We start from the raw sequence: 24,668 nt of genomic DNA, 5'->3' as shown, positions 1-24,668 counted from the left end.
CCCGTTTTAATGTCTTTGAAACCCGTAGTGTCACTGGTGACACCCCCCATTTTGGCGTATCTAGGGGGGCTAGATTTTTTTTCGCATTTTTTGTTAGTTGTACATATGAAACTTAGCCTGCCTTCCAAAATTCAAGACAATCCGACAATTTTTAGGGGTCTGGGTCTCAGGAGGTTAAGGTGTTTGAAAAATAAAAACTGAAAACTTGGCCGTATAAGATGATGCCTTGGTCTACAAAAGGAACAAATTATTTGCACTGACACTGACAGCACAACTGACATTGACTTTGACAATCAGCCAGCAGGCAGGGAAAATTTATTTTGTTTGGTATTGATTAAATTTGTGAAAAATTGACGAAATGTATACAATAGCTTACATTTATCGTGCTAAATAATTAAAATTATGGTGCACATATCAGCATAATTAAAACTGGCAGCCTATTTTATAACGAAAGATGTCTGTACCACCGATGGATTATTCCTTGCCACCACCTCGTCTTGTTAACTCTCCCTCAATGCCGCCTCCGATGTTCAGTCATCCTCCTCCCTATACTCCGTCGCCACCAGTTTCTATGGATCCAAGTCAATATCATCCTTCGGTGTGTTTGCCTCCGATGAACGTGCCTCCCCCGTCAATGGCCGGGTACCCCGCACCCGATGTGAATGTCCCGCCGCCGTCCATGCCTCCGCCGTACCCACCGCCGCCGATTCCTGACTACACTTATCGTGAACCCGCCTACCTAGTACCCCCACCCCTGGAAAGCTTCGAAACGGCAGCCGCCAAATTATTGCACGACATCAAAATCGAGAAATCAGACTCACCCACAGGATCTGAAAAAAGTTACGCGAGCTACAAAGAGTACAAACCTACAATCAAAAAAGAATCCAGGGAATCGTGTGAACCACATTTTAGAGCACCTTCTCGAGCACATTCTACTTGCTCAGCCTACAGACCCAGGCGCTCTCCACACAGGGAGGCAAGTTATGACAGGGAAAGGTATGAGAGGGACAGAGAAAGATACGAGAGGGATCGGTATTATGAGAGCCGGTCTAGGCGTAGTCCATCGCACGGACGCAGGTATAGCAGAAGTCCCTCAAGATATAGTCCTCCACCCAGATCTCGTTACAGTAGAAGCCCATCGAGGCACAGTCATAGAGAAGCAGACATGGAAAGGTATTACAAAGACAAAGCTTATTATGAGAAAAAGGAATATGAGCGGAGAAGATATGAACATGAAAGAAGGCATAGTCCTCCTAGGGATTACAGAAGTCAGAGCAGAAGCCATGAGCCTAAAAGAGAAAGGAGTACTTACCGATCTCCGAGTAAGCACAGCTACAGGTCCCCTAGTAGGGATTCTCGTCAACCTAGTCATTCTAGAGAATTATCTCAGCATTCAAGGAGATCCTCATCTGTGCGCCCACCTCCCAAGCCTTTAACAGACAGGGAGAAAATTCTAGAGGAATATAGGTGAGTGAGATCAGTGGTATTTTCTTTATTTTCAGTATTTTATAATGTAAAGTGATTGTTAAATAACTCTTTAATTGTTTAGGAAAAACTATTGCAAAACATCTGAAGATTTCATTGAAAAGATAGAGCAATGGTCCAGGGAACATAACTCAGACGAAGATGAAGTAAGTGTTTCACAATAAATTTTTACATAAACATAACTTGTTTATGTAAAAATTTTAAAACTCATGTAATTTTTTTTTATAAAATATTGATTTCTTGTATTACAAATAAAAAGCAGGCATTTTCAAAATGTTAACTTTATTTTCGGTTCTATATTGGCTCACATAAAATTCTAAATCCTATTCTTTGTCTTACTACCGATTTGTGTTCATAATAATCTCTCTTCATAATTTTATTTTTCATACATTTTTTATTCATACATTTTTATTACTACCATCGGAGCTCATAACAGTTAGTAATCATAATTTTTTTATCAATACTGTTACTACCAAGAACCATTCAAAATACATAATTTTTATTTTCAGATCTTTTTTCTTCATAACATTCATTGATCATATTGTTTTAATTAATAATGTTGTTACTAAGAACATACTTCAACTCATAATGTTATTGTTCAGAATAATTTACTTTATAACAGACATACCTACTCGTATCTTTAAAAAAATCATATATAAACTAATAGAGTAGATAAGCATGCAGAGCATGCAGCATGAAAGCAAGCATGCAGCATTCATTGGTATCTCCTCGTCTCCGGCGCTGCGGGATGTGCAGCCCTTCCGCCCTTGNCGCCTGAGCCTCGTTACAGCGGGCGAGGGCTGCCCTCCCTCCGCGCCTCCGGCTTTTAAATTACACTCTAGGGGTAGGGCAGACAAGACTACGTGGAGTCGGTTTTGCAGCGATTCGTTTCTGTCACGTTAGTTTTGTGGCACAAAATATTGCCTGTTTTGGACCATTTCAAATTAATTTAATGTTAAAATACGATTTAATACGAATATAGACATCATGATTTTCAATAATATGGATAAATACACTTATGAGTAATAAATTTATGAAAACAAATATTAGGATACATCACATTTATGAATATTATAGTTATTTATTCGAATGATTATGAGTTTCGATCATTAGTATAGAAAAATATATGAAAACAAATATTAGTAAAAACTAAGTGTATGATTAGTGATATTATGAATATCAATGATTATGTTTTTAAATATGTAGGTTTTAAATTTTTTATAAAGAATGATCATTATGGTATCAAATTGTATGAGAAATATTTAGGAAAAGTTATGTAAGAAAATGCGCTACCTTTATTTTCATTGTAATTATTATGATTTCAGACACCAAAGATGTGGTACAGGAGTTCCCCAGCTGAACTCTATTACAAAGCAATTCCAGAGATGCAAGGGGTTCAACAAACTGCCAAACTGACAAAACTTTGTGACAAGTTCTTCAAGAACCTCATAGAAAGAGGTAGAAATGCTCGGCCGGCAGTTGATGAACTGCCTCCTCTGAAGCCACCCAAGGCCAAAATGTGCAAACATAGATGTAAGTTATCAAAATAAAATACCTTTACTTCACTGTCACAGTTTATCCAGTCATGGCAGTGAAATGTTGTTAATAAATAAATAAAATAAAAATGTGTCATTTAGCTACTCGTATCTAACAGTTTAATATTGGAAAGATAACAACTTTGCAGCCAAACAACATGCCCCATTTGAAAAGTAGTTTTTCCTTAATTACAGTGGAAGACAAGAGTTCTTCATCATCAGACAGTGAAGAGGACGAACTTGATGAAGATGGATTGCAGGGATACACTGACAGAATTATGCTGGAGTTGCAGAGGAAACAAAGTCACCCCAGGAGACTGCATCCAGAAATGTGGTATGTCACTGTTTGACAAACTTTGAAAGTACTTAATGCAACATTCATGTAAACTAGGCTGTCTAATGAATTTATTTTATTGCTAAGAAGTTAGTACTAAGGTTAATTTTTCTAAGCATTTAGTTCGCAAATCTTTCAATAGATGTCGCTGTGTTGTGCAAGTTACATCGCGGTGTGCAAGTTTTAGCGACACGCGTATTTAACCTTTGTATTAACTATCCTAGTTGTAACTACATTGCTGTGGCGATATAATAAACCCGTCTACCAAGTTTAGCAAGTACACTCTCGATTCGATTTTGACCTGAGGGGTTAAACATGCCTTGCCATTGCAACTTCTACCTTACAGGTTCAACAATACGGGCGAGATGAACGGCGGCCCGCTCTGCCGATGCAGCGCGCGCGCACGGCGCTTCGGCATGCGACACGGGGTCTACACCGGCGAGGAATCTTATCCTAAGTGCATACCCGACCAGAGCAACGCTGACCGCTTGTATCATTACAGGTATTTTAATAGGCTAGTTTCCTAAAAAAAATTTTTTAGTCCGTCATGTTTAATATCAAAAAATATTGGACACATATAATTTTATTTCTCAATCTAACAAATAATTACATAGTTATGGTGCGTTGAAGTTCCGCACGACGTCACAACGTGCGTTTGACGTCACGGGCCTCTTCTTATGAACTTTGGCGCGCTTTATCTCTTTGAATTTTCATTAGTTTGAAAAAGTGAAAAATACGTGTAGAGTATTTTTGATAAGTTAACTGACGGACTAATTAAAACTCTTGCTTTTTGACCCAGGAAACATCCCTATGGTCTTTAAAATGGCAATGCCAGATTATGTATGGAAAGTGGCGTCTTTTTTTTTTCGCGCGGCCATCGGTCAAACTTTGTTTTTTGATTACAAAATAGTGTAATAAACCGAACTTACTATGGCATGTATACTTCTAAACTCAGTCTGAACTGAGTTACGAGCAATAGAAGTTTGATTATTTTCATACTAGATTTGCTTTTTGTGCGCAAGTTTTGTAAGAAATTGCAACAAAATATTGCGCTANAAATAAGCTCTATCACCTATAATTTTTCTATATTCTAACTCGGCCGCAATTTCGAGAAAAAGTATTTTTTCCAAAATGTTAGGATTGTCACAAAAAATGACCTTACGTAGTTCCACTTTCTTTAGGGTTCCGTGGCCAAAGGATGCTAATCGGTCCTAATTATGTGTTTAATTTGTCTTAGGTAGGTTATCAGTTAAATTACTATCAGTGCTCAAGAATACTGTTTCTTCATCATCTTTTAAGATATATGAAGACTCTTGATCATCAGGAGTGGTATTTATATTTGCATAATATTAATTATGTCCCGTTAGCATCCTTTGGCCACGGAACCCTAAAGAAAGTGGAACTACGTAAGGTCATTTTTTGTGACAATCCTTACATTTTGGAAAAAATCGTTTTTCTCGAAATTGCGGCCGAGTTAGAATATAGAAAAATTTTAGGTGATAGAGCTTATTTTAAGAAATTTATCTGACCTAAGCAGAGATTCTACTTCGGCGTAGAAAAAGAGAAAAATAATAATTTCTTAAATTTAAAAAATAATCATACTGTCGTTCCTATAACTACTTTTAAATAATTATAGGTGCAATAATATTTGTCATACACCCACCTACCTACCTGCAATGCAAAGAGAAGCTTAGTGTGTACGTTTCTTTAAATAATAATAAAATTGTAGTTTGACCCAGCACAAAATAAATTTTCTAAAATTTTTTTTTTAAATAATCTATAGCTATTTGTCACCTGGGTGTTTTAGTCTTACATTAATAATAAGTTAAACTTTGGATATTAGTGATAAAAACAGAATGTCACTTTTTAGGGTCAAAAAAAACACTGTGCAGCGCTACGTTCAATTACAGATGGCGCTAGTTTCCATAAATTTAATGCAGTCGCGTTGCAATAATTGCTTAGATTCGTAATAATTCCGCCGGTCGCTTTTGCCCAGTAGTAGGCGTCTTTCGATTAGTGAATAACTGATCTTTTTTTTTTAAATGATTTATAAAAGAAAATTAGATTTTATCTATTGAACTACGTACTTTTAATATCTTGGGTAATGGGTCTAACTATCCAGTTGCTTTTCTATTTCGACGTCGTGTCTTTCTTGTCATTTGTGCTGTAAATAAAACCTTATTTCATTTATGTTTGATTCTAGAATCACAGTATCTCCACCAACGAACTTCTTGATTAAAGCGCCAACAATCATCGGCCACGACGAGCACGAGTTCCTATTCTCCGGTTTCTCTATGTTCTCACACTACAAGTTGGCAAAGCTACCTACTTGCAAAGTGATAAGGTTCAATATTGAATACACCATACTGTATGTCGAGGAACCGGCGCCGAAAAATTTCACCGTACGGGAATTGGATTTATTTGGTGAGTTTACATAAAAAAAATATGTAGAGTTAAATACTTAGTCCTTTATTATCTTTATTTATTTAGTATTTTTATTGTTTTCTAGAGGAATATCTGTTTTATGAACTATTGGAACTGATTGACTTGGATTTGGGTAAAGCAACAGAAACCTCTTGTTCTCAATTCCATTTCTTGCCAAGATTTGTGCGGTATTTACCTGAAGGAGGTTGTGAGGTAAGAATCCTTTCATTATACGATTGTAAATTGTTATTTAAAAACTGTGATTAAGTTTTTTTTTGTTATTTTCTTATAGGTTCTTTCAATGTGTGAGGTACTAAAGTATCTGCTTGACGAGAGCGATTTGTTAATACCTCCAGAAAAATTAGCGGATGTACACGGAATGGATCATTACACGTGGCAAAAGTTCGTTGACCGAATCAAAGGTAAAAATATCATTTTGTTAATTTCACAAAATAATGTAACTCCTTGTTTCAAATAGCTGTCTAATTTTCTTTTGTTTTTTTCAGGCATGATAGTGACGTATCCCGGCAAAAAGCCGTGTTCCGTTCGCGTGGATCAGCTAGACAGGAGTCCGCCAGCCAGTTCTGAAGAAAAGAGGCCCAGAGACCCGAAGATGTATTACCCTGAAATTGTGCACTTTGGCATCCGACCACCCCAGCTCAGTTACGCTGGAAACCCGGAGTGAGTTATGATTTTTTTAGGCCTAGATATAAATATTTAAAAGACAGTTGCTGGGATTGTAATGTATATCACGTTCTCTTCTCGACTTTGTAGCGCGAGATAGAATTCTGGTAAAACCGCGTCTATGCTTTAGTTATTAGAGTTTTTGCAATTTAAGACGCATGCCAAAGTATTTTCTATGGATTACTAATGTTTGGCCAAAAAACGTTTCCCAAATTATCACATCGCAAACAACGTTTCGCAAATTTTCATTTGGCAAATTCTCATTTGGCAAAGCAACTTATTGCAAACTTTTAATTCGCAAATGTTTTTCTTGGCATATTATTTTTTAGCAAATTATTGTTTGGCAAAGTATGGTTTGCCAAATGTTTCATTAGGCAAAAATATTTCACGATAAACTATTTACAAAATAATTTGATTGGTGCATAGAATGGTATACAAATTAGCTTGTGGTTATTATTTTGTTTAGTAGGGAGTTAATATAAAATTTGTTCTACATTAATTTCCTTATTTCATTCTTTGTATCGAAATTTCCAAATGATTCATTAACAATAGAGGTGATTCTAGCGCTCGGCGGCCGCTGCCGCGGCACGCTTCGCTCGCCTTCGCGCATTAAGGGTCACTGTTCTAACCTAACCTAACCAACTATTTACTGCAATACCTACTTTTTGCAACCATACTATTTTCTGCAATGTTTTACATAAAATTATTGTGAAAACCATGATCATGTGCCTTATGCTTTGATTTGTGGGTAACGGTGGGTAAGTATGTGAAGTGTTAATTTGACCAAACAAATTATTTGGGATATAATATTTGGCAACATAAAACATTTGCTATATAAACATTTGCCAAGTAAAATTTGGCCAAATGATAATTTGACCAAATGAATTAGTTGCGAAAAGTACAGTTGCTAAAAGTTCATTTGGGAAATGAAACTTTGGCGATAAGTTGTTTGCGAAGTGAAATTTGGCGAAAAGTAATTTGGCCAAACGGAAGGATACCATTTTCTATGCTTACGCGAAGTTCTCATGATACATTTAAGCCATGCCCAATTGCCCACTATTGATTGCAAGGTGGATTAGCTCAAAGAAATAAAAAAAAAATTCAAAATGTTCAGAAAATGAAATATAAACATCGCATCTTCTGAACATTTTGCAGTTATAATTTATTTATTAAGCTTTATTTACAACAGCGCGACGTTAGCTAATCTATAACTGCGTTGATACAAAAATATCAAATTCCAAAAGTTATACAACTTAGTTTTTCTTTCTCAGATACCAAAAAGCCTGGCGTTACTACGTCAAGTATCGTCACCTGATCGCCAACATGGCGAAGCCGTCTTTCAAGGAGCGCCAGAAGTTAACAGCAAAGGAGGTGAAGCTGCAAGAAATGAGGACCCAAAGCAAGATGAAGCGGGACGTCACCGTCGCAATATCGTCTGAAGGATTTCACACTACAGGGCTTATGTGTGACGTTGTGCAAGTGAGTCTTTAAAGTTTTCAATTTGAAGTAAAAAACTTCCTTCATTAAAAAAGTTACTTTTTTACATCTAAAACCCAACAACTTTCTGCGATAGGCCGAAATCAATGCGGGCGACGCCGCGGGCAAAAGCTGATTGTCTATTTCGTAATATTATTTTACCTTGTTTATTAAAAAAAAACATTTTTAACAAACAAAAACTTTGTTTATTTGTTTATATCGAGTATCGCGTATCTATTCTTGTAATAAAAATCTTCCTTTTTTTGTTTCCAGCACGCAATGTTAATTCCAGTGCTAGTCCGCCATCTACGCTTCCACAAGTCCCTGGACAGTCTCGAACGCAAGATGGGCTACGTGTTCAAACAGAGGCTGCTTCTCCAGACTGCCCTAACACACCCCTCGTACCGGGAGAACTTCGGAACTAACCCTGACCATGCCAGGAACAGTCTTACCAACTGCGGTATTAGGCAGCCCGAATATGGGGACAGGAGGATACATTATACGAGGAAAAAAGGTAGGTTATGCTGTAGTGGCTATGTTATTACCTAGTTGGGCTGGAGACTTGCTCAATCGACCGTACAAATATAGCTGGAGGGAAAAAGTGGGAAAAAACGATGTTCCTTGTGGTCTTTACCTACTACGGAATAATGATGAAACTGGCAAGTTTTTAGGTCTTCATGAGATGTAATGTTGCCATTGTGAAAGTTTAATGGATAAATCTATAAGTACATCACTAACTCTGGATGATATAATGAAGATCGTAGACCAGGTTATTGTGAAAATCCTTGGAGAAGATCTTTGTTCAGCAGTCGACTTAAATCACTTGAAACGACGGCTCACTCAACTATTAAAATAACTCACTCTTTAAAAACCCAATCCCCTTGGGGCTGCTAACAGAACGAATTGACATTTTTCTTTATAAAAATTGAGAACAAAAATAGTAAGACACGGGTTTTAACGCGACGTATAAAATGAGTTATAGCCTGACCAGGAACATAAAAACCCTGGCATAGAGGCGCTTCAATTGCATTTGATAGTGCAACACTGGGTACAGTCGTACCTGTATTAAATTAATAGGCTAACTTTATGTATCAGGATTCAGGATTATAGGCTAATTTAATATTTTCATAAATTAACAAAAACATATTATATTATAGGTAAACTGGTTTAAATAAATTAAATGAAACCATCAATCGAGCAAGAAGGATTTTATTATTATTCATCAATAATCAAATTCTGAACTTGAATATTCAACTACAATGTCTGCTCATGAACGCTTCAAACTCGGTACTTCTTTCCCAATTCCATAAAATTCAATACTTACAAAGTGACAAAAAACTTTAAAATAGGTAGTTGAAACAAACCACAGCTAATTTTCATAGTTGACTGTACTATATGATAAACATATCAGTCAATTTGACAACCTTTGTCGGAAACATTATTCAATGAAAATATTGTCCGAACCCATAGTATTTCTCTTCGACAAATACTTTAACACATTGTGAACCACTTTTCTTTCACGACTATAAAAAGATTTTAGCAATTTAATTCACAAAATCAATTGCGCACATTTAAAATAAAGTTTGTTTACACTTTGACAGCAATAGACTGACATGCAAGGTGACTTATCAATGAAGTTTTCAGTTACTGTTGCCATTAAAAGAAATTAGTACCATTAATTTTCCGCAACATGGCGAGGGTTTTTATGTTCCTGGTCAGGCTATACATTATGTACTCACGGCTTGACGTTTCGGCTGCTATGTTGCAGTCGTGGTCACAAGTAGACTGGCGGCTTACGGCGTCGTCCAGTCGTCGTCGTTTAGTTGAAATGGAACGCGAATGTTTAAAATCTTATAAAATTGAGAAAATTCTAGAAATAAGTCTTCTGACGATTAAAAAGTCAGGACTTAGAAAATATAAAAATATGTTTCTGTTTCAGGTATCGTGACCCTCATAAACATCATGTCCCGTTTCGGCAAGCGGAGCGAGACAGAATCAGAGATAAAGCACAACGAGCGTCTGGAGTTCCTCGGGGACGCGGTGGTGGAGTTCCTATCGTCTATACACCTATTCCGAATGTTCCCGGGTTTAGCCGAGGGAGGTCTGGCTACTTATAGGGCTGCGATAGTCCAGAATCAGCATTTGGCGCAGCTAGCCAAGGTGAGTGTTTATTTAATGGGCAAAGAAAAGAATTGTCTCAAATACGCTCTTGATATTAATAGATTTCAGAATCCATTAGGAGTAGTAAAGAGGATGAGAAGGTCCTCGTAATAAATATTTTTTCCGATTTTTGTATACGAATAGGAATCGGTGTATCCAACAATAAAGTTTAATAAAAGCCAAATGTCGGAATGTCGGCCGTTTGGTGTATTGGTTCGAAACGGACTACTATTCCGGAGGTAGCGGGTTCGATTCCCGCACAGTACAAACATTTGTGTGCATGAACATATTTGTTTGTATTGGACTGGGTGTTTTCTATGTATAATAAGTATGTATTTACAAAAAAAAAAGTATTTAAGTATGTTTATATCCGTTGTCTAGTATCTATAGTACAAGCTTTGCTTAGTTTGGGACTAGAAGCGCAGTGTACAATGTCCAAGGATATTATATTATTATTATAAATATGGCAATGCGTAACTGACTTCGACTTCTATGACACTGAGGAGTTGTTGTGACGCGGAAGTATGCAGGTGGGCATACACATTCCTAAATTTACTAATTTCATCACTTTCACCTTCTTTAAAATCAAATGCAGCTTATGTCTTTCTCCTAGGTCCCATATCTCAATCATTATGGCGTGTGATCTAGTCAGGTTAATAGTGTAATGCCCGTTTTCACCATCAATCCCTAATTTTTTAATGACCCCTATAAAAACAAAATTCCTGTTATGTGTTACCATCACTTAAAAATTAGGGATTTATGGTGAAAACAGGCATAAGACAAATATATTTTCGTATTTAAATTATGGGTTTTCTTTCCGCAGAACATCGAGCTGGAAAAGTACATGCTGTATGCCCACGGCTCGGACCTGTGCCGCGAGGTGGTGATGCGGCACGCGATGGCCAACTGCTTCGAGGCGCTCATGGGCGCTCTGTTCCTGGACGCTGGTATTGATGTAAGTTAAATGCTCTGTGTTTTAGGCCCTGTTTGTTGATACATTGGCAATGAATGCTGGGCCTATCCCAGCATTGCTGGGTACTATGTGAGTCATTAATTAATTTATACGTTTATTTTAAGCCGTAATTGTTGATACGTTGTCAATTTATATGCTACTAGCTGACCCGGCGAACTTCGTACCGCCTTAGCGTAGAGATTTTCTTTATATTTTTTTCCGTAAAAACCTTGTACAGAGTATTAGAAAACTACAAAAAAAAATCAGCCAAATCGGTCTAGCCGTTTTCATGTTATGTCGTGACAACGGAAAACGGGTTTCATTTTTATATAATACAAGCTGACCCGGCGAACTTTGTTCCGCCTTAATGGCAATAAATAAGCAGACTTTTTTTTTATTTCGAACGGGATAAAAAGTATCCTATGTCCTTCTCCTGGCTCTAAACTACCTCCCTGACAATTTTCAGCTAAATCGGTTCAGCCGTTCTTGAGTTATAAGTGGAGTAACTAACACGACTTTCTTATATATATGTTACAGGAAATGTATGAATTCTAGGAATTGTATACTATTCCTAGAAAATGTATACAATTCCGAAGCTATTTAGGAAATGTATAAAATATTGCTTCAGAGATTTTTTAATACGCACATATCCTAGGACATGTATACTTTTCCTAGGAATTTTATAGAATTCCAATATTGTATTAGGAAATGTATAAAACTAAGCTGCACAAGCGCGGTCGTGTAATCGGGTGCCTCTCAGTACGCCTAAAATTTCCATTAGCCAAACCACATTGGCCGATAGGTACTTTTAACTCACAACTATAATTGTTTAGCCTGAAAGTTGTTTTCGCACTATTATACTTTGGCTGAAAAAAATATTTGCCTATTGACATACCTTTCTTTCGGCATCACGCATATTACGCTGAAGTATTGGAAAACCCTAATTTTAACATATCTTTTATTAAACTATTATTGGCATGAAGGTTTTAGTACTCCTGTAGCTGGATAACAAAGTCTCGGTTAGGTTAGGTTAGACTTGCGACCTTACACATACACAGCGGCCGCGGCGCGGTAGCGCCATTTAAGTTTCGGAGAAAAAAAAAGAAATCTTAATTACATTTCCGATTGCTGTTTAGGAATTGTGTAAATTTCCTAGGAAATGTGTCTAATATAATTTACATCACACATTTCCGGGTGATTTTAGGACTTATACACAAATCCTAGGAATTGTATACAATGACGGATTTCATACATTTCCTGTAACATATATATAGATATCCAAAAGTAGCAACCGCGTAGAATAGATACTCACTGCCCATTCTATGGATTCTACGGGACAAATATGCGAACATCGGGTCTCTCCATTCTCCAACCCTTGCATCTGGCAAATTATGATGAGTTGTCGGATAGGGAATGTCGTACTCTCGCATTGTTGACTAGAGGACCTGTGATTCCTATGATCTACTCTGGTGAGTAGATCAAGCCTTTTTAAAACTAAATGTGATTGACAACGCTTAACTCAGTACAATTTGAATCAAGATAGTGGCACGATGGTGGCTCCTGAAGTCTTTTTTTTTTATTATTATTTTTTAAAAAAAGATTATTAGTAATTTGTTATTACACAAATTACTAATATTCCCGTTAGCTCCTCGTACTAAGCTAAATATGCTTGTGTCACGAGTGAGCTCACCACAATAGTCGAGCGGCGGCGGGGACCGAACCCGCGTTCCCCTCTGTCTGACACTAGAGTAATAATCTTACTTTATAGCTTCATCAACCAACCATCACCATAGATGGAAAAAAAAGCTGTGAATAATCATAATAAAAATTCTCACACAGGTGGCAGACCAAGTTTTCTCGCTGGCCCTCTGGTACAACGAGAAGGAAATGCTTGAGGTGTGGTCCAAGGAACGCGCGCATCCGTTGCAAGAGCAGGAACCGCTGGGCGATCGGAAGTACATCAAGGACTTTGAGTTTCTACAGCGCCTGACCGAGTTTGAAGACTCCATTGGTAAGTCCAGTTGATTTTAATGAAATATACTTCAGTCTCCTGAAAGTAATTTAAAACATTTTTATTGGTAGATAAATGGAAATTGAAGAGAGGCGTAGCGTCAAGCGAATAAAGTAAAAAATAGTTCGTTCGTACGTTTAGCCAAATGACGTCCACTGCTGGACAAAGGCCTCCCCCAAGGATTTCCATAACGACCGGTCTTTCGCAGCCCGCATCCAGGTTCTTTCCGCGACCTTCACCACGTCGTCGGTCCACATAGTGGGAGGCCTACCCACGTTACGTCTTCTGACCCGGATTTGGGCTTACGAGACCATTTGGGTTAATTTACGTGAAATAAGTAGGCAAGTCGAGACATAATAATATCGGGTTTAATTGACTTGTGAAATTTCTCACCTGTGTTTTTTTATTGTATCACACCTTGGAAACACCATCCATGACCATTTTATGTAAGTTCGCTTTATTGACGGCTGTGAAAACTTACACATATCTTATCATTTTCAAACAGGCGTCCAATTCAAACACATCCGTCTCCTAGCGAGAGCGTTTACGGATCGCTCCGTAGGGTTCACCCACTTGACCTTAGGCTCCAACCAGCGGCTGGAGTTCCTGGGGGATACAGTCCTACAGCTGGTGGTGTCAGACCGCTTGTATAGACACTTCCCGGACCACCACGAAGGACATCTGTCGGTGAGTAGGCGAATAAGCTGCTGAAGATTTATATTTGTGTACCTTTAACTTGACTTTAATAGTCGATGAACTGAGATTTCATAAAAATAGACTGAGGTGGTAGAAGCTATATGAAAAAAACGTGCTTTATGGCGTTCCTTGGGGAGGCATAGAAAGTGGCCTGCCAGTGCCATCTAAGTAAGGTGGACTGACGATTTTTTTAATAATAAAAACTGAGGTGATAAACAAGGTGGTAGAAGCTATATGAAAAAAAACGTGCTTTATGGCGTTCCTTGGGGAGGCATAGAAAGTGGCCTGCCAGTGCCATCTAAGTAAGGTGGACTGACGATTTTTTTAATAATAAAAACTGAGGTGATAAACAAGGTGGTAGAAGCTATATGAAAAAAAAACGTGCTTTATGGCGTTCCTTGGGGAGGCATAGAAAGTGGCCTGCCAGTGCCATCTAAGTAAGGTGGACTGACGATTTTTTTAATAATAAAAACTGAGGTGATAAACATGCTTTATGGCGTTACTTGGAGGGAGGCATAGAAAGTGGCCTGCCATGTATGAATTTATGATGATGATAATGATGTGTATTGTAAATGAAATTGATTGATTAATCGTAATCATAGTGTTCTGGACTGCGTCAGAGCACAGAATACATAATAGTAGCAACAGAAATTGCACTCCTTTGTGTAGGATCAGATGCCGACATTTTAACGGTAATAATAATAATGCAAAATACCCAACGCACATGGTGCATTCGAAATCGCACCTTACTACTAAGCTCACAAGAGCGCATTTTTTTTGTGTTTAGAATTGATCTACGTCACCGCTCAAGCGTCAGGGTTGTATGAGCAAAGTAAAATAAATAAAAACTTAATTATAAGAAGCATTTATTGTATTTACGATTAGAAAACTTTAATCTTCCTAGTGGAGTTTGTATAATCGTACCATCTCTAAAGTACCTATTAATAAACTTCAGTGTTGCGATAATTCGATATTAAACAAACAGTTTTAAAAGGTGTAGTGTCGGAAAATAGACACGGTGAAGTAAAGTTAATGTTTTTATTAGCTAAAATAATTTTTTTGCTATAGTTTTTTGTCAAAGTATTTCAAAATAAGTTATTATTTAAAAAGTGTAGTTTTTTTTATTATTTAAATCACTACAGTTAATTATGATTCCTAAATATTTCAATTTTTCATTAAAGAAGAATAACAGTTTTGTTGGAACAATAAACTGAACGAGACTGAACGAACTGAACGAGACTGATCGACCGAGCGTGTATAGATACGCGTGTGCAAACAGGCGCGTGGCGGCCCGGACTGATTTGCAACTTGAAGTTGTCGCGCGCTGTAGGTAATTATCTCGGCCGGCATAGGCGAGTGACGGAGGCCTGGTCAGAGCAAGAGTTGTTCATTTTATAAACAGAAGAAAGCGACCTATTAATTTTTGGCATTTCATGTTAACGGTCAGAAATCGTTTTTGTATCGTAACTTGCCAGAAACAGTAAATGTTTAGTTTCTAATGAGCGAGAACCGTATTGCTGTATGCTTTTAAACAAATTTTTAACATAATCTCTATTATCCATGTTTTAGTTGCTCCGTTCGTCTTTAGTCAACAACCGCACGCAGTCGATGGTGTGTGACGACCTGAACATGTCCGCTTACGCCATCTACAACAACCCTAAAGCCAAGCCTACCACCAAGAAACACAAAGCTGACTTGCTTGAAGCCTTTTTGGGCGCCTTGTTTATTGATAAGGTAAGTTGTAGCAGAGTAAATACAAATGAGTAGGTCATCTTCATAGAAACGCACGGGCGCGGTTTGTATGTGAGCGTGCCAATACGTATGCGGCGCGCACGCACACACTGACAAAATGTAGCGGAGATTAGCGGGGAGCCAGTCGTGAGTCGTGGTTGCGCCGAATTTTGTCAGTGTGTGCGTGCGCGNATGTGAGCGTGCCAATACGTATGCGGCGCGCACGCACACACTGACAAAATGTAGCGGAGATTAGCGGGGAGCCAGTCGTGAGTCGTGGTTGCGCCGAATTTTGTCAGTGTGTGCGTGCGCGCCGCATACGTATATTGGCGCGCTCACATACAAACCGCGCCCGTGCGTTTCTATGAAGATGACCTACTCATTTGTATTTACTCTGGTTGTAGTATCGAATTATTTATTAGCAGTTTGCGAACACATTGACTCGTTACTTGTTGATTTACTTTTTCCCACTTCGCTACTTGTAAGTATTTGCTTCGCAGGATGCGGCCTGCGGTTAGGTCAAAGTATTCATTCGGGCTGCATTCACATTGACCTGACCGCACACCGTGACAAATCCTTGAATGCACTCAAATCGGATTTTACTGCACTAAGTTGAAAACAAACTCGATTTATGTGGCTCGATTGAAGAGTTTTCTTCGAAGTTTTGTCTTGCTATTATTGGTTAATCTTTTGTAAGATAGTGGGAACGTAATTCCCGCAATGTGTTTGACCTTATTAACTTGTCTTAAGGTTCAAAATTCTGATATTTCCCTTATGGGATAATTTTTTTTATGCATAACAAGGCAGGTATTTGACCACAATCGCACCTGGCGTTAAGTGGGATTTAGTCTAGGATGGTACATATCTGCCCTGTAAGTGCCTATTCACTCTCGCCTTGAAAAGGCCCGGATTATAGTCTCCGGGAAAGACAGCAGCGGGCAATAATGGTGTCAACTACTTGATTCCAGAACCTGGAATACTGCCAGGCTTTCTGCGCAGCGTGCCTGTTTCCACGTCTGCAGGAGTTCATCATGAATCAGGACTGGAACGACCCCAAGTCCAAGCTGCAGCAGTGCTGCCTCACGCTGCGCTCCATGGAGGGCGGCGAGCCCGACATACCGCTCTACAAGTAAGTGCTTCTGCCACTTGCGACCTTAACACTAGTAGCATAGGACACAGTTCACCATGAACCAGGAGGAACGACCCCAAGTCCAAGCTGTACAAGTAAGACATCGATCGTCGGGACAACACTAGCGTTTCAAACTTTGAAATTGCTTCTAATTTTAACTGATCAGTTTCTGAAGACTCAGCTATCCGGGACTACTCAATCTTCACTGCTTGTGTTTCATTGGAGGTCAAACTGTAATTCTCAGATATAGAAGTCGCAGTAGTGGGAAAAGAGGTGGGATCATCGATCAGGCGCTCCCGTAGGTCTTCCGTCGAGGATTCAGGAACAATATTTCAGGAATTAGTTAATATCTGACCATGGCGAGGAAAAAAATTAGTGCTTTCCGTCAATGAAGAACGTTCGATAGATAGATTTCTTAAATGTAATTATATGTTCTGATGTCAAAGATCTTTTTCACTTAAGTTTTTTCACACTATTCCTGACGACTAAAGGTAGCCTTTCGAACTAAGCGTCACAGACGCAGCGTCTTTAGCTTTGGTCAAAGGTAGCCTTTCGAAGCGAGTTAGTGACGCGTTTTTGGCACAAGACCAAAGATAAAGACGCTGCGTCTTTGACGCTTAGTTTGAAAGGCTACCTTAAACTGCAAACGGCTAGCTAACGGTAGTAGGTACCCTTACCACCTTAGCTATATTAATTAAATGGCGACGAGCGGCGATGTCACGACTATTGCCGCTTATTTTCATATAAAATTGTTTCAAATTCTGTCTTACGAATACCAAAAATTTATGAATTACAGAGTGATCGAGTGCCTAGGCCCAACCAACACCCGCGTTTACACAGTAGGAGTGTATTTCCGCGGCACGCGACTGGCGGCGGCGCGCGGCCACTCCATCCAGGAAGCCGAGATGAATGCCGCCGAAGAAGCATTGAACAGTGCCCACGGTACGTACAGTATACTTACCATGAGTTTACGTTAGGTGTGCTCGCTAACTGCGTAAAAATTACATTAAATGTATGACATACTGTGCAGCGCCCCTAGCGGAGAAATAAAATCTTCATAGATTTCTTGATGTACTCGTTAGCGAGCACACCTAATGTACGCTCGCAGGTTCGGTTCCCGTCGCATGCAGGAGCATAGGAGGCTGACGTTTGTGTATGTATTTATTTATGTCTATATTTTATTTAGACGCTTTGCCTGGATTTATTGATCAAGAAGAGTATCATTTGCAATTAATCAAGTCGCGCGGCCATTCCATCCAGGAGGCCGAGATGAATGCCGCCGAGGAGGCATTGAACAGTGCCCACGGTACGTAGAATATACTTACCATGAGTTTACGTTAGGTGTGCTCACTAACTGCGTAAAAAATTACACTAAATGTATGACATATTGTGCAGCGCCCCTAGCGGAGAAATAAAATCTTCACAGATTTTTTGACGTACTCGTTACCGAGCACACCTAATGTAAGCTCGCAGGTTCGGTTCCCGTCGCATGCAGCAGCATAGGAGGCTGACGTTTGTGTATGTATTTATTTATGTCTACAGGGTGTCCCGTAATGTAACGTCAAGCCGGAACTGGGTGTTGAGGCAAGTTGTGCTGGTTAACAGAAAAATATAAAAAAAAATCTATGTGGCATATATTAAAAATAATAGGCATTTAAAAAAAATCAAAAAATTCTACTCCAGGTGACGGTCCTTTTGCTCGTGTTGCCACAAATCTTCACTTTTTCCAAATTTTTTTTTTTGTTACGTAACCCTGAATAATGCTTCTCTAAATTGTTATCAAAATTACAAAACCAGCTGCTCCAGCTTGGATGAAAAAAATACATTATTCTCAAAAAAAATTTCAAAATAAAAATTTTGCCTAGTTTAAACTGACTGTACTGAAAAAAAAATGTACTACGCGAGTGTGGCAAGTGACGTCATAATTTGGCGCATTTAGTAAGGATTCCAAAATGGTATAACACTTGGTAATTTTTTGCTGTAATTGTCGACAATTTTTGGTTTTTTGGAAATAGTCCCGTTTTTAACTTTATTTACCTTGGTTAAAAATTATTATTCTAATATTTTTAACCAAGGTAGATAAAGTTAAAAACGGGATTATTTCCAAAAAAACAAAAATTGTCGACAATCACAGCAAAAATTTACCAAGTGTTATACCATTTTGGAATCCTTACTAAATGCGCCAAATTATGACGTCACTTGCCACACTCGCGTAGTACATTTTTTTTTCAGTACAGTCAGTTTAAACTAGGCAAAATTTTTATTTTAAAATTTTTTTTTGAGAATAATGTATTTTTTTCATCCAAGCTGGAGCAGCTGGTTTTGTAATTTTGATAACAATTTAGAGAAGCATTATTCAGGGTTACATAACAAAAAAAAAATTTGGAAAAAGTGAAGATTTGTGGCAACACGAGTAAAAGAACCGTCACCTGGAGTAGAATTTTTTGATTTTTTTAAATGCCTATTATTTTTAATATATGCCACATAGATTTTTTTTTATATTTTTCTGTTAACCAGCACAACTTGCCTCAACACCCAGTTCCGGCTTGACGTTACATTACGGGACACCCTGTATATTTTATTTAGACGCTTTGCCTGGATTTATTGATCAAGAGGAGTATCATTTGCAATTAATCAAGTCGCGCGGCCACTCCATCCAGGAAGCCGAGATGAATGCTGCCGAAGAGGCGTTGAACAGTGCCCACGGTACGTACAGTGTGCTTACCATGAGTTTACGTTAGGTGTGCTCGCTAACTGCGTAAAAATGACATTAAATGAATGACATAATAATATTGTAGACTAAGACCCAGAACAGACGGTGAAACGCAACTGCAACGAAACTGCAACTTTGTGATGATTCTGATGAATTAAACTGAAACTGAAAGTTTCAAACTAGTCGCGTCATGTGTGGTCACTCAACGGACGCCATGGCAGAAACTAGATGCAACTCAAAAGTAACTAGCAGTTGCAATTTCGTTGCAGTTGCGTTTCACCGTCTGTTCTGGGCCTAAGAGCTAGTGAACGCCAGAAATTGCTTCTAATTATTGCCCAAAATACTATACATAAAAATCAGCTTTTATGGTATAACTTATACGCATACGCTGACAAACCTTCAGCTTTTATAAAATGACGTAGGTCTGGCGTTCACTAGCTCTTAGTCTATTGTGCAGCGCCCCTAGCGGCTACTTTCAATAAAATCTTCATAGATTTTTTGACTTACTCGCTAGCGAGCACACCTAATGTAAACTCGCAGGTTCGGTTCCCGTCGCATGCTGGAGCATAGGAGGCTGACGTTTGTGTATGTATTTATTTATGTCTATATTTTATTTAGACGCTTTGCCTGGATTTATTGATCAAGAGGAGTATCATTTGCAATTAATCAAGTCGCGGGGCCATTCCATCCAGGAAGCTGAGATGAACGCCGCCGAAGAGGCATTGAACAGTGCCCACGGTACGTAGTGTGCTTACATGAGTTTACGTTAGGTGTGCTCGCTAACTGCGTAAAAAATGACATTAAATGTATGATATATTGAAGACTAAGGCCCAGAACAGACGGTAAAACGCAACTGCAACGAAACTGCAAATGCTAGTTACTTTTGAGTTGCATCTAAGTTTCTGCCATAGCGTCCGTTGAGAGACCACACATGATGCGACCAGTTTGAAACTTTCAGTTTCATTCATCAGAATCATCAGAAAGTTGCAGTTGCGTTTCACCATCTGTTCTGGGCCTAAGAGCTAGTGAACGCCAGAAACTACTTCTAATTATTGCCCAAATACTATTAATAAAAATCAGCTTTTATGGTACAACTTATACGCATACGCTGACAAACTTTCAGCTTTTATAAAACGACGTAGGTCTGGCGTTCACTAGCTCTTAGTCTATTGTGCAGCGCCCCTAGCGGCTACTTTCAAGAAATAAAATCTTCATAGATTTTTTAACGTACTCGCTAGCGAGCACACCTAACGTAAACTCACAGGTTCGGTTCCCGTCGGGAGCGACAAAAATGCGCATGCAGGAGTATAGGAGGCTGACGTTTGTGTATGTATTTATTTATGTGTATATTTTATTTAGACGCTTTGCCTTGATTTATTGATCAAGAGGAGTATTACTTAAACAAGTGGTATATATGTTACGGTCAAAGTGATAAATGTGAAAATTATGAATAATCGCCGGTTATTATGAATAATTACCGCATGATTTGGTAAATGTGATTAATACGAGGTCATTTATGTGTGTATAAAACTAAATAGGCGGCTTAGGGGTGGCCCAAGGNTGTTTAAAGTAAGAGTGCTAAGAGCGGATTTTACGAAACTCCACCCCTAATGGAGTAAAACGAGGTCCACGCGTACGAAGTCGCGGGCGGCCGCTAGTTAGTTCATAAGGGCATTACAAGAACCGGTTGAAATCAGTCATCAATGTTAGTACCAAACTACCTACTCGGACAGGGTTGCCAGAAATCCACAGTGGGATTGCAAAATTTGCACTACGAACGCTTTTCCGGGAACGAGAAGTGGGATTAAACAAGCCCCTTAAATAGCTGCGGGCCATTTTCAGAACGTTACTCTATGTTGTCTATGAACATAAATCTGTGCATACTTAGGAACTCGTGCACGTAGATGGAGTGAAGGCCGCGGGAAGATCATCGTGAGGTGCACGACTCGTAGTCGCACATACCGATGATAGCACGAACACTGTCTCTTTGTCGCTTCATGAAGAACCACACACCGCTTATCGCGATCCATAGACACTATGTCGTCTATGATATAAGTCTAGACTCACTTAGGAACTCGTGCACGTAGATGGAGTGAAGGCCGCGGGAAGATCATCGTGAGGTGCGCTAGACTCGTAGTCGCGCATATCGATGATAGCATGAACACTGCCTCTTTGTCGCTTCATGAAGTACCACACCTCTTATCGCGATCCATAGACACTATGCTGTCTATGATATAAGTCTAGACTCACTTAGGAACTCGTGCACGTAGATGGAGTGAAGGCCGCGGGAAGATCATCGTGAGGTGCGCTAGACTCGTAGTCGCGCAAACAGAAGACAGTAAGAACACTGTCTCTTTGTCGCTTCATGAAGTACCTACCACACACCTCTTATCGCGATCCATAGACACTATGTCGTCTATGATATAAGTCTAGACTCACTTAGGAACTCGTGCACGTAGATGGAGTGAAGGCCGCGGGAAGATCATCGTGAGGTGCACCGGTTATTATTAATAATTTTCAATTTATCACATTAACCGTAACATATACACGTGAGTGTATACAGTGTGGTGTGTACTTGGTCGGCCACTTCATCCAGGAGGCCGAATTGAACGTCGCCGAGGAAGCGCTAAATAGTGCCCGCGGTACGTACGTCACAGGTTCGATTCCCGATGGGAGCGAGCCGTATGGCATTCGCATGCAAGCAGGAGTATAGGAGGCTGACGTCTATGTGTGTATGTATTTATTTAGTCGCTTTGTTTAAATAATGACAGCATTTAGACCTGAAGAAGGAGGTATTTGTACTGAGTGGGTGACCTTTTTGACAGCATTTTTTTTTCTTTATCATTATTGCATGTATATTTGTTGCAAATAAATATTTTTCTTTAATTCTAGCTTTAGATAATTATTATTATGTATACCTAATTATAAATTTAAACAATAATGGCGTCTTAAACTAGTCTGATGAATTTTTTCAAGTTATTTATATTTTAGTCTGATGGAATCTGATAGGTGTCCTTAATTTTCCCAATTTTTTTTTAAATCTGTACTGAACTGGGCTTGCTCAGACAATGGGTTATCATAATTCTAGTTGAAGGATTTCGCGTGCAAGTAAAGTTTCGATGGTGGTAAGGTAATAGGTAAAAACTTACGAAGTGTAGAATCAACCAATATGTTACGCTGATCCTACAGAAACGCTCCACAGCGCCCATGGTACGTGTTACTGCACCTGACCACCCACTCACTCGCTATAGTTAAAATTTCATTTCACACCATAGTAGTAGTACCAAGTAACTGTTGAACTTAATCAGGGAGAAAGATCGACGGCAGACTTCAAGAGGCCTTGCCTTGCCTACAGCCACTAACTTTACCCGGGTGACCATCGTTTAGATCTCTTTCTGATTGGCTCTCATACTGAAACACTGTGCTGTTTTGTTTGTTTTGGCCGCGATTTGGATCGTAGTGGCGGCAGCGAAACGCGAGGCGTGCGCCGGTCGCAACTCCGGACGACAGTCGGTATTGAACAACCAGGATGACTTAGCGTATGGTATGTACTTTTATTATGTTATTGTGACGCGACGGAGAACCTGAGAGCAACGTTTACACAGTGAAAGGACGGTCCCTTATATCAGCAGCATGGTAATCACACACTGGTGCATAAAGCGAATGTATGCATCTGGCAGTTTAACATAAATTAACAACTTTATGAGTGTAGTTTTTGAATTTTTAGCATTAAGAGATGCATCTCAAACTAATTTGAATATTATAAATCAATTCCCGCGTTAGGCAGTTCAATTTTTTTCAAGTTTTTTATAATTTTCTGAGTGAAAATATGGTGTCCAAAGGAGTGGTAAGGAGGATATGAGTGCATTACTAAAGTGTTTTTATATTCATTTTGGTCTATAAATAATCATGAATGTTGTCATGTATGGCTTGTGTGTGTTAAAATGCATTATTTTCCTGATATTAATAGATCAATTTTGCCTTCACAGAGTTATTCCCCCAACTGGATCATCAGAAGCGGGTGATCGCGAAGAGTATAAAAAGGAAGAAGTCCAAGAAAGATCGGACCAGTCCGACTTTATCGGAGCGAGAGGCGTCGCTCAAGCGCATGAAGTTGGACGACAGGGTGCCCAAAGCGTACCGCTTGGACCAACAACAATCGGACAGCTCGGACGAAAGCTGCGGGCCGGTTCTGTCCGACGACGAGGCTAAACCGGCTAAGTCCGGAGATGATTCAGGTCTCGACAGCGATACAGAAACTAATACAGATCGGTTAGAAGACGTCAAAGTCAGCAGCTTAGTTAGCGATATGGAGAGACTGAAGGAAGACCTAATCAGGCGCAACGAGTACGATAAACTCAAGGAGAAGTGCATGCGGTCGGAATCCGATGACGATTTTTAGATTTCACAAAATTTAATTTCAGAAGACTTTTTAATCAGTGCTCATAATAAATATGTTTTTATTTACGCGTAGTAGATGTGATATAGTTAAGATTTAATTCTCAAGAAAGTAATTTTAAGCAAACATTTCAAATCACATAAATTTTTATAATTTGACAAAATCAATATCTTTTAAGTTTAATCTAGCACTAAGAGGTAAATGTGATACTTTGCGATTAAAAGATGATACTTGCTCGAAATATATCTTTGATTTAAAAAAAATCCTATGTAGGATAAAACAATAAACACAGGAATAGCTACTCAATATAGCGCAATTCAGTTGGCTCAGTGCTAAGAACCTATCGCGAAGTTCACCTTAAAACGTGCCGTCTTTTGCTACCGCGTTTTTCTTACCTTTTTTCGACGGTAAGGTTGCCAATTTTTACATCTTCATTTATAATTAATAGTATCAGGCATTACTTTGCGGAAATCCATAATAAGATATTAAAAATAAAAATTACTTAGCTTAAAATTTCCGCTCAGTGGTTACACATTTTTTTTTATAAAAAAGAAGTTTAATAAACTACGGAGTGACATCGCACAGATTGGATAATGTAAGGAGTTACAGCGAGTCACTAAAATAGCAGCGGTTGTAAGAATAGAGATATATTAGCATCACAATAGAGTATATTTGTCGCAGTCAGATTGTATAATCCGCCGTTTTACATTACAGCTAGGCATTTTGCATTACAGCTCTGTTTTGTAATACGGCGGATAAACGTTTAGCCGGATTGAATACGGCTGAATGAAAATCCGCCGGAATGTATTCGGCGCCAAACGTTCTTCAATACGGCTAGCCGTAATGTAAAACAGCGTGTCATTACCCGCCGCTTTGACAGTTTTTAGTTCCTATTTTCAATACCGTGGCACTGCCGGACAAAGTGGCTATGGATTCTGG

General features: G+C 38.9%; 1 protein-coding gene across 2 annotated transcripts; it reads left to right on the top strand.

Moving 5' to 3' along the window:
* Positions 1 to 279: 279 nt before the first annotated feature.
* On the top strand, positions 280 to 23,970 carry drosha (ribonuclease 3 drosha). 2 transcript variants are annotated; one of them, XM_028318704.1, is made up of 20 exons: positions 280 to 1,467; positions 1,550 to 1,631; positions 2,811 to 3,018; positions 3,216 to 3,354; positions 3,701 to 3,856; positions 5,558 to 5,778; positions 5,864 to 5,991; positions 6,071 to 6,200; positions 6,285 to 6,459; positions 7,734 to 7,941; positions 8,212 to 8,452; positions 9,878 to 10,098; positions 10,922 to 11,053; positions 12,890 to 13,061; positions 13,567 to 13,748; positions 15,327 to 15,491; positions 16,457 to 16,617; positions 17,414 to 17,559; positions 22,791 to 22,874; positions 23,320 to 23,970. In XM_028318704.1, the coding sequence occupies exons 1-20, from the start codon at positions 455 to 457 to the stop codon at positions 23,730 to 23,732; spliced, it is 4,377 nt and encodes a 1,458-aa protein (XP_028174505.1). In that variant the 5' UTR covers positions 280 to 454; the 3' UTR covers positions 23,733 to 23,970. The 2 variants fall into 2 exon arrangements, with proteins under 2 accessions (XP_028174505.1, XP_028174506.1); XM_028318705.1 differs by lacking the exon at positions 22,791 to 22,874.
* The last annotated feature ends 698 nt before the right edge of the window (positions 23,971 to 24,668 follow it).

This window comes from Ostrinia furnacalis, unplaced genomic scaffold (genome assembly GCF_004193835.3).
Source record: "Ostrinia furnacalis isolate ACB-3 unplaced genomic scaffold, ASM419383v2 OfSCF7012, whole genome shotgun sequence".
In the NCBI taxonomy this organism is placed as follows: Eukaryota; Metazoa; Arthropoda; class Insecta; order Lepidoptera; family Crambidae; genus Ostrinia; species Ostrinia furnacalis.
The sequence above is the reverse complement of the archived record's forward strand: the minus strand, read 5'-3'. Positions and strand labels throughout refer to the sequence as shown.